The 10888-nt window shown below is 51.6% G+C and overlaps 1 protein-coding gene across 1 annotated transcript in view; it reads left to right on the top strand.

The window, feature by feature from the left end:
• Window positions 1–10888, top strand: part of TOM1 (target of myb1 (chicken)) — a 53287-nt gene that overhangs the window by 21962 nt on the left and 20437 nt on the right. Inside the window, 7 exon segments of the mRNA XM_011938451.1 lie at window positions 887–969; window positions 1929–2107; window positions 2415–2549; window positions 2687–2833; window positions 6373–6489; window positions 9069–9202; window positions 10013–10211. Coding sequence (XP_011793841.1) covers window positions 887–969; window positions 1929–2107; window positions 2415–2549; window positions 2687–2833; window positions 6373–6489; window positions 9069–9202; window positions 10013–10211 — 994 coding nt within the window.

The following is a 10888-nucleotide window of genomic DNA, read 5'->3' as shown; positions in this document are numbered from 1 at the left end:
AAAAAAAAAAAAAAGACCTGAATGGAAGGATAAATGGGCAGATAGAGCAGCTGGCCAGGACAGGGCATCAGAACACTATGCTGGCTGGGCTCAGGGACTCATGCCTGTAATCACAACACATTGGGAGGCCGAGGTGGGTGGATCATTTGAGCCCAGGAGTTCGAGACCAGCCTGGGCAACATAGCAAGACCCCATCTCTATTTTTGTGATGAAAACACTGTGCCTCCAGGTTATTTGTTCTTAAACTTGAGCATGCATAAGAAACTCCTGGGGAGCATGAGAGCATGAGAGAATTTGGTTCAGGTGGTATTTTTTTTTTTTAATGTCTTTTGTTTTTTTCTGAGACAGGGTCTCACTCTGTTGCCCAGGCTGGAGTACAGTGGCGCAATCTCGGCTCACTGCAACCTCTGCCTCCTGGGTTCAAGCGATTCTCCCGCCTCAACCTCCCAAGTAGCTGGGATTACAGGCTCATACCACCACGCCCAGCTAATTTTTGTATTTTTAGTAGGGACAGTGTTTCACCATGTTGGCCAGGCTGGTCTTGAACTCCTGGCCTCAAGTGATCCACCTGCCTCAGCCTCCCAAAGTCCTGGGATTATAGGCATGAGCCACCGCGCCCGGCCAGGTTCTGCACTTTTAACAAAACACTCTCACCTTTTCTCAAAGTGACTGTGCTGCAGGAGGTCCAGGGGCCACAGGTTGTGAGTCCCTGCTGAGCAATGGGCTAGGAAGATTCTCATGTGATCAGAACCTGACTGGATACACAAAACAGGTGGGGCACAGGGAGGATGGGCCAATAAGAGCTGTTCCAACTCTCCAGGGCCTCTGGTGTTGGGTAAGAGGGCTCTATTCCTAAGCCCACCCTTTTTCTTGTCCTTCTTCTTAGTCCCAAAGATGCCCTCCGAGCAGTAAAGAAGAGAATCGTGGGAAATAAGAACTTCCACGAGGTGATGCTGGCTCTCACAGTGAGTGCCCCATCTGTCCGTCCTGTGGCAGGACTGCAGTCCGCTGAAAGTCACCTCCCCTCAGACCCAGCAGGACTCCCAGCCTCCCCTGAGCTCCTCATTTGAGTGCTGGAAAGGAAAGGTCTGCGGGCAACACACTGTCCTGTCTACACCGCAGGCGGATGCAGAATGGCAAGAAGCCATTTGGAAAGGTTCTCCCCGATCCCCCAGCATGGGAACAGATGCTTACGTCACTCCAGAACCACTGGCAGGGAGAGCCTGGGCCAAAGGACCTGCGGGTGACATTGAAGCTCAGTAAACCTAGGCCTCCGTGGGGGCAGGGAGGCTGGCAGACTGAGTTGGGTGCTGCCCGGCACTTTGGTGCTCTGGAAAATGAATGTAAAATAAATACCAGTGGCTGAGAACAGTCTTGCCCACACCACTGAACCAGCCCAGATCTCAGGACGGCCAGAGACGCGTGGGCCTCTTAGCTGTCAGCATGGGTTTGGCTGGGGAAGATATAAACACTGTCCCACCCTCCTCCACAAGGAGCATTTATATCCAGGTGAATTGGCTTAAGCGAAAAGCAAAGGCAATTCCTGCAGTGGGAAGTGGAGAGTGGGGAGGGAAGTTCAGTGCCTTTTCCCTGGGCCACAGGCTTACCGGTCAATTGACACCTCAGATTCTTGATTTCCTCTTGGAGAGCCCCTTGTGTCTAGACCATGTTCAGCTCAGAGACAGCATTGGGATTCTGTGTACACTGACGCCAGTCAGGGAGGGAAGTCCAGCCCACACACCACACCTCTGCCCACGCTAGGCCATGCCCTCCAGCAAACAAGTTCCCCAGTCCTGGCATTGTCCCAGTCCTCCACATTCAAGGGTCTCACTCCAGGAAGTCCCATCTCCTCTTCCGGACCTCCCCTCTGGGACACAGGAGGAGCCACAAGGGTGGGGGTCCTGGGCACCGCCTCTCCTCTGACCAAGCTGCTTGACGGCACCTCTCGGCCCTCCAGGTCTTAGAAACCTGTGTCAAGAACTGCGGGCACCGCTTCCACGTGCTGGTGGCCAGCCAGGACTTCGTGGAGAGCGTGCTGGTGAGGACCATCCTGCCCAAGAACAACCCACCCACCATCGTGCATGACAAGGTGCTCAACCTCATCCAGGTGAGTGCCAGGACAGGGCAGGGCCAGGAACAGCTGTCAGCGCGGGAGCGTCCTGCTCGAGGCCATCGTGTTTGTCCCAGGCTCCACTTCTCATTTCAGGGTGTCTCGGTTATCTGCTGGTGGGGTGTTCTGTGGGGAAGGAGGCTTGCCAACTGTGTGCTTTGCTGTGGAGTGGGCAGGGCAGATGTAGTTAAAAAAAAAAAAAAAAGGAAAAAATCAGGGAAAGAATGTCTGTTCTCTGGGAGCCAGGTGGGAAGGCTCACAGGTGAGCTGTGGTTACCGGCTGTGTCCCCTTGTCCCCTCTCAGTCCTGGGCTGACGCGTTCCGCAGCTCGCCCGATCTGACAGGTGTGGTCACCATCTATGAGGACCTGCGGAGGAAAGGCCTGGAGTTCCCCATGACTGACCTGGACATGCTGTCGCCCATCCACACACCCCAGAGGGTGAGAGAATTGCCGCACCGGGAACCAAGGGAAGGGAGGCAGGACTCATCCCCAGGGACATCACCAGGCTGGCCCCTGACTTCCTGGGCTCTTGATGTTCCCAGGACCCCTCACTGATCCTGTTTTCCTCCCACTAGACCGTGTTCAACTCAGAGACACAATCAGGACAGGATTCTGTGGGCTCTGACGCCAGCCAGCAAGAGGACTCTGGCCAGCACACTGCCCCTCTGCCCACCCCGCCCATGCTCTCCGGTGACACACCCATAGCACCAACCCCGGAGCAGGTACACAAGCCTGGGGTCAGAACCGTCAGGTCCAGGCAGGTGGGCCACACACATCAGGGAGAGGGCCCCCTGTCAGAATTGACCGTCCACGGAGCCTCCACTTCCCTCACAGCAGCCCACAGGCTATGTGTGATTCTTCCTGTTTGAGCGGTGAGGCTCAGAGAGGTCCATTCACTTGCCCAGAGCACACAGTCATCGGAGACAGTTGGGATTCAAGCTCACGCCTGTCTGACTCCTGGCAGGCACGGCCCTGTACCTTGGCCATTTTCCAACCTGTGTTTTCTGCGGAGCCCTCTGACAGCATGGAGAGGAGGTGTCCTGTAGGTGGCCCCTTCAACCAGGCCAGCTCCACCTGTGTGGCTTCTTACACACTCACAGCTTTCATTTGAGCTGGGCATAGTCACATGCGTCTGTGATCTCAGCTTCTCAAAGGTTCAGGCAGGAGGATGGCTTGAGCCCAGGAGTTCGGGACCAGGCTGGGCAACATAGACATGTTTAAAAAAAAAAAAAAAAGGCTACATTTGAACAGAGGTTCTGCCTGAAAAGTTTTTTTTTTTTTTTTTGAGACGGAGTCTCGCTCTGTCGCCCAGGCTGGAGTGCAGTGGCCGGATCTCAGCTCACTGCAAGCTCTGCCTCCCGGGTTTACACCATTCTCCTGCCTCAGCCTCCCGAGTAGCTGGGACTACAGGCGCCCACCACCTCGCCCGGCTAGTTTTTTTGCATTTTTTAGTAGAGACGGGGTTTCACCGTGTTAGCTAGGATGGTCTCGATCTCCTGACCTCGTGATCCGCCCGTCTCGGCCTCCCAAAGTGCTGGGATTACAGGCTTGAGCCACCGCGCCCGGCCTGCCTGAAAAGTTTTAAAACATCTGTGCAAAAAATAAAAAACACATGAACATTGTACCATGCTGCTTCCCATGAAGTCTCAAGAAGGTTTGAGGCTTTTTTGTTTGTTTTGAGACAGTCTTGTTCTGTCACCCAGGCTGGAGTGCAGTGGCACGATCTAGGCTCACTGCAGCCTCTGCCTCCGAAGTTCAAGCAATTCTGCCTCAGCCTCCTGAGTAGGTGGGACTACAGGCATGAGCCACCACGCCCGGCTAATTTTTTGTATTTTTAGTAGAGATGGAGTTTCAGTATGTTGGCCAGGCTAGTCTCGAATTCCTGAGCTCAAGTGATCTACTCATCTCGGCCTCCTAAAGTGCTGGGATTACAGGCATGAGCCACCACGCCCAGCCAAGAAGGTTTGAGGCTTAGTATGAGATTCTAGGGGGCAGATTCTCCCAGCCTTGTGATTAGCTTTGAAGGATTACCCACCTCAGAGGAGGTGGCACCCTGACTGAGGCAGCCTGGGCATCTCCCTTCTGTGGCTGGAGGTGGGGCGACTTGCCCACTGGGCCGTGAGCTGCTTGTGGAGTGCCATGGCTGCTGTATCTGCTGACTGACTTCTACAGCCATGACCAACTCGTAGAGCTGGGGGCTTGTCATTCTAGACTTCTGGCTGCTGGGGTGGGGGCAGAGTCCTGCACACTGTGGGAGCACCCACATTAGAGGTGTTGTACACACATCAGACCCATCACATCAGTGGAGCTTAAAGGCGGAGCTGCTGAGTGTGCTGGTGAGGAAGACACGGATGTATGATGGAAAGAAAAGGGAAGCTTAACTTTCCCAATAAGCATCCTCATGACCTGCTTGATGTATCATTTGAACTCATTGTAACCCTAACCTATTTGAAGAGAACTTCTGTGACTTGTTTTCTCTTAGCAAGTTATGAAATCACCCCCCAGAGTTACAAATATTACTAGAAAATGTTGCTAACTGGACAAAATTATTAACGCATTACCTGTTTATCCCAAGGATACTCTTGTCTCTAATCCTAATGTACCATCATATACATTTCTGTTACATTAGGATTGGAGACGAGTTCTGTTTAGAAATAACTCCAAGAACAGATTTTATGTTTTATTTTCGTGTTGAAAATAGTCAGGTTTACTTCAGCCTCAAAAAGCGTGTTTATGTAAAATTCAATGAGTGCTGACAGCGAGCTGCACTTTTTTTTCTAAATGGGTTAAAAGTGTGTAAAAAATTGCAAAAGCACCTTGTGATCCAAAAAATTGTCTCACTCGGTTACGATTTTAACCAGTTGCCTGAAGTCTAGCATCTGTATGGATTAAGACGCTAATTACTCCTAATACAAGAAGGTGCTTGCTAAACAAAACTAATCTTTGTTTAATTCAAGAGTCCCCTTTTGTCTCTTGGGACATGTTAAGACATCAGGTGTGCAGTGATGTGACTCCCAGACTCCTTTGTAATTAAGTCTGATTTGGATGCAGGGGGTTTGTGATCCGTAGTTTTTCCACTCACTCATACCAAGAGTATTCATTAAGTAAGCCAAATAGATCAAACATTTTGCAGATTTTGAAAAGTGTCAGTGAACCATAGTGGATATACTACTTGTCTCTACATTCCATTTATTCATCTGTAAAAGCAGGGATATTGATGTCTACCTATGGCAAAAAATTAAGTTAGCAGTATGTGTTCAATGCTTGGCACTTACTAGGTAGTCTATAAATGGTAGCTGCTATCACAATCATGAATGTATATAGTGACACTCTGAAATCAACTATAACTCAGCCACATGATTTAGAATGTACCAGCATTTCCCAAAACGTAAAAAGGTTCTTCAGTCAAATAAATCTTGGAAGCTTTCACATCGATCTTTTCCCGGGCGTCCCCAGTGTGCATGAGGGTATTAAACACACTACAAGGTCCCACAGCATAAAATCCTTATACTAATGGCCTTCCCCAACCTAACTTCTTTGAGGAGACTACAGCTTTATTGAAAATGTTCCCCAAGCCCAACTCCTTGGAACCCTTTGACCATTGAAAACCTGCGCACATCCCTTGGAACAAGTGCTAAATCTGAGTTTCGTATTCAAGGTGAGGGACACAGCAAGGACTATCCTTAGAAGAGCCTGAGACACCAAAACAGACAGAAACAAGGCAAAATCCCAGTCCTTTAGGAGGAGAAAGAGGGCAGAAGCCCAGTCCTCCTAAGAGACGGAGAGAGGGCGGAATCCCAGTCCTCCGAGGAGGAGAGAAGGCAGAATCCCAGTCCTCTAGGGGGAAAGAGAGAGGGGGCCTGCAGCCTCCCTCCTCCCCCTGTGGGGAGCCACCCTCCAGGGCCTCGTTAGCTGCCGTGTTAGACCCAGGAGGTGCTGGAGTCTTCCAGCCACACTTGGTGGCTCATTCCCCCTCAGCTCATTTCCTTTCAGCTTCTCCCTGCACCAGGCTCCCCGGCGTGGAGATGGTCACGGTTGGTAGCGCCTCTGTGAGGGGTGAGGGGTCTGTAGGAGGGGTGGGGCAGGCCTCTAGTGCAGGGCTGTCACTTTGGGAGCCAGGAGGGAGGCTGCCTAGAGAGGCTGCTGGGAGGTCGGCTCCCTGGTGCTGCAACCAGGATTGGTGGTACTGGGTTCTGTCCCTGTGAGTGACATGGGCTCCAGACCCCTGGCTTCTCTCATCACGACCAACCGTGTGTTTCAGATTGGGAAGCTGCGCAGTGAGCTGGAGATGGTGAGTGGGAACGTGAGGGTAATGTCGGAGATGCTGACGGAGCTGGTCCCCACCCAGGCCGAGCCTGCAGACCTGGAGCTGCTGCAGGTGAGCAGATGACACCACTCCCTGGGGCTCAGATGACTCCTGCCCAGTTGCCCACATGCATTCTTCCCCAGTCCTCATGACGGTCTTCATATGGCTTACTCCATACTCCTTGGTCACAGCTGGGGCCATGTTACTACCAGGGACTTTGGACGCCATCAGATTGGAATCCGATCGCAGCTTTGCCACTTTCCGGTTTGAACAAAGTAGCCCTCCTTGCCTCAGTTTCCTCATTTGTAAGATTGCTCTAACAATAGTCTTTATGGCACAAGTTTGATGTGAGTTAAAGAAGGCATTGCATGAAAAACACCCAGGCTTGTCCCTGGTACAGAGTAAAGGGGTCCTGAGAAAAAGCTGGAAGGTGAGATTTCCACCATTCAGAATCCGAGATTCAGCAGGCAGGTGTGAGAGGGTGGTGCCAGCCTTGAGATGCGCCAGCCGCTGGTCTTGGGGAGCCGAGGCAGGTGGAGCTAGTGGTTCCTGCTCCCGTGTGTCACGTGGTATTCCCACAGTTCCAACCCAGATTGGGGGTCACTGGATCAGAAGGGGCACTGTATTTGGCGGAAAGCACCCTCCCCATGGAGGTCAGTCATAGAGGCACCAAGAAAACTAGGAATCCCCCAGGCCCGGGAGTCACCAGAATTCATGAGGGGACAGAGGAGTGCTTTGTGTAACTGTGCGAGTTCTTACTGCTCGCCCACCAGGCCTCAGACTCCTTGAGGGCAGTGCTGTGTCTTCCTCGCCACTGTGTCTGTGTGCCTGACGGAGCTGACTGTGCAGGGGTCCTCGCTTGGTGGTGCAGGGTGGGGAGTCGAATGAATACGCAAACTCCGGAAGTAAGGGCTCCGGAAGAGAGAAGACTGCGCAGGCAGCTTTGTACACCCCAAGCCAAGGCCGTGAGATGTGAGCAGTTTGGGGACTCAGAAGGCTGAGCAAGGTGGATGCAGAGACAGCTCCCATGCATTGGGCACTTCCTGTGCCCCGAGCTGTATGTGGACACGTGGTTCACATCACTCACGTAATCCTCACCACCCCCATTTTCCAGGTCAGGAAACAGGCATAGGGAGATCAGGTAACACGTCAAGGGTTATATGGCTGGTAAACAGCAGAGCTGCGATTTGAACCTGGCTCCAAGTGCTGCTCTTCTGCTCTTGAGAGGAGCCAGCAGGGAAGCAGAAGCAAAGCCACCCTGTGCTTAGTCATGAGAGCAGGAGGGGAGCCCACAGGATGTTGAAAGGCACCCGCCCTGCCCCCGTGCTAAGGGCAATGAGGAAATCCCAGAGGCCTGACCTTGGAGGAGGCGGGGGACAGGTTCCACATGACAGCCAAAATAAACACTGGGCAGTGCCTAGCCTCAGCGTTGCCTCCAGGAGAAAGGCATGCTGGCGTGAGGCCACAGTCGGCAATGCCGGGCAGCTCCCTGGACCTCAGGACCCAGGCACCTGCCCTGACCCAGGCACCTTCACCTGGTGACAGGTACCTGAAGAAACAATTGAGCAATCTTAAAAATGAAAACCCATATGTTTATGGTTTTTTCTTTTTTTTTTGAGACAAAGTCTCGCTCTGTCACCCAGGCTGGAGTGCAGTGGTGCGATCTTGGCTCACTGCAGCCTCTGCCTCTTGGTCAAGCTATTCTCCTGCCTCAGCCTCCTAAGCAGCTGGGATACAGGCATACATGACCACACCTGGCTGATTTTTGTATTATTAGTAGGCACAGGGTTTCACCTTGTTGGCCAGTCTGGTCTTAAACTCCTGACCTCAGGTGATCCACCCACCTCGGCCTCCCAAAGTGCTGGGATTATAGGCACAAGCCACTGGGCCTGGCCAATATTTTTCTTTTTCGTAAGTTTAAATATGATGCTTACTGGTTAAAAGTCAGTGACGTGATAACTAAATGCATTGTGGGATCCTAGAACAAACAGAGGACCTAGTGAAATCTGAATAAAGTCTGCAGTTTAGTTAATATTATTTTACCAGTTTTAATGTCTTAGTTTTGACAAACGCCAGACTGAGGGGAAGCCAGGGTCAAGGGTATATGGGAACTTGTGGTACTATCTTTGCATCTCTTCTGAAAATCTGAAATTATTCCGAAGCTAAAAGTTTATTTAAAAAGACAAAAAAATCAGCCAGTGAGAAAAGTGAGGGAAAAATTCGAAATCGAGGTTTGTGGCTAATGGTCGCAGTCATCTAATTCATTTTGTATGCTTTGGTTGCAAAAATCACAGCATACTTCCAGAAGTTGCAGTTTGTTCAACCTCAGCCTTTGCAGACTCAGTTTTTTCCGACTAAGCAAAGAAGGTGGCACAACCTTTATTCTGGAATCTGCACAAAGCCAAGTTAAACCGGCAGCACAGTTGGACATGTTGATGGTTTCCTGTGGATTAAATTTTAGCATCTGACACTTGGAAGTGAAGTTCAGGTTCATGTGTGCCTGATCAAAAAGCTGTTCCGTGGAACCTTGAAGTCCCGTTTGGACACCTCTCCCTCCTCCAAGGCTTGTGCAGGGGCTGGAGGCCCGTGCATGAGAGATGGCCTCACTCTGAGTCACGTGACTGTGGTTGCCTCACTTCCTTTCCTGGCAGGAGCTCAACCGCACGTGCCGAGCCATGCAGCAGCGGGTCCTGGAGCTCATCCCTCAGATCGCCAATGAGCAGCTGACAGAGGAGCTGCTCATCGTCAATGACAATCTCAACAACGTGTTCCTGCGCCATGAACGGTAGCCCCAGCACCTCCCCTGGCCTCTGACCAAACCCTCTCCCTTCCCTTCTGCCTTGTTCTCCCGGTCTCACACCATCTGAGCCTTCTCTCGTCCTGCTCTCAAACACAAGGCAGGCTCCTAGCGGCGTGTGCTCTCAGCTGTCTTCTTCCAGGATGTTGTTGAGGGCCCATCCTTACACCCACCCTGCATCCCCCCTCAAGGGTTAGCCCTGCTGCCTGTGCCCAAGTCCAGCCCTGGGAGATGGTCACAGGTCACAGCTGAGAGCATGGCCCTGCAGCCAGACCGGCCTGGTGTGTCCTTGCTCACTCCACCACTTCCTGGGTCTGGGGCCTTAGACAAGTGACTTCACTGCTGCAAGCTACACAGAACATTTCTGGCTAACTTAGGCAGAAAAAGAATTTGTTAGGATAATAATCTTTATTAAATGGGTAACTTTCAGAATCCAGAGAAAAGTGAAACTGACATCTCCCAACAGAGCAAGAAAGACAGATCCCAGAGCAGCTCAAATGTCTCAGGAGCAGAAACTTCTGGACCATGTCCCCAGGGTGCTGCCATCAATAAATGGATCAGCTCAAACACTTGTTCACAAACATCTGCCCACTTTTTTTTTTTTTATTTTTTTTGAGGCACGATCTTGCTCTGTCACCCAGGCTGGAGTGCAGTGGCATGATCACAGCTCACTGCAGCCTCAACCTCCTGCGCTCAAGCAGTCTTCCCACCTCAGTCTCCCAGGTAGCTGGGACTACAGGCATGCACCACCACACCCAGCTAAATTTTTTTTCTTCTTTTTTTTTTGTTGTTCTGCAGAGACAGGGGTCTCACTGTGTTGCCCAGGCTGGTCTCCAACTCTTGGCCTCAAGCATTTCTCCCTCCTTGGCCTCCCAAAGCATTGGTATTACAGGCATCAGCCACCACACCCACCTGCCCACCTTGTATCATTCTGTTCAAAAGTCACATCCCCAAGAGAGAGTCGGATTGGCTTAGCTTCATTGTGCCTACCAGCTGGGGTTGGGGAGAGGGCCCTTTGATGGCAGCCCCACCGGGATGATGTGAAATAGGGGAGGAGCAGTTCCTCTAAAGAGCACTTGGGTGCTAGTACAAAAGAAGGAGAAGGGCTGGGCACAGCGGCTCACACCTGTGATCCTAGCACTCCGGGAGGCCGAGGCGGGAGGAGCACTTGAGATCAGGAGTTTGCAACCAGCCAGGCCAACATGGTGAAACCCCATCTCTACTAAAAATACAAAAAAATTAGCCGCGGGTGGTGGCGGGCGCCTGTAATCCCAGCTACTTGGGAGGCTGAGGCAGGAGAATTGCTTGAACCCGGGAGGCTGAGGTTGCAGTGAGCCGAGATCACACCACTGCACTCCAGCGTAGGTGACAAAGCAAGACTCCGTCTCAAAACAAAAAAAAAGAAAAGGAAAGAGAAGAAGGACTGCTGGGTCTGCAGAAACTGCGTGCCCATCACACCTCCTCTGTATCTATAAAATGAGGCTTGTGGCATAACTGAGAGTCCATGAAACAGTGCCTATAAAGCACTTAGCAGTCCAGGGTGTCTAATAAATGACACGAGTTATTCCAGCCTCCTCCAGTCCCTTGTTCATTTTTTGTGTCATTCTCCATCAAAAGAAACTCACTGATTGATTCTAAATCAGTGGAGAGTAGGGGGTGCCCTGCAGGTCACAT

The sequence above is a fragment of the Colobus angolensis genome, unplaced genomic scaffold (assembly GCF_000951035.1).
Source record: "Colobus angolensis palliatus isolate OR3802 unplaced genomic scaffold, Cang.pa_1.0 Scaffold173, whole genome shotgun sequence".
Classification (NCBI taxonomy): Eukaryota; Metazoa; Chordata; class Mammalia; order Primates; family Cercopithecidae; genus Colobus; species Colobus angolensis.
The sequence above is the reverse complement of the archived record's forward strand: the minus strand, read 5'-3'. Positions and strand labels throughout refer to the sequence as shown.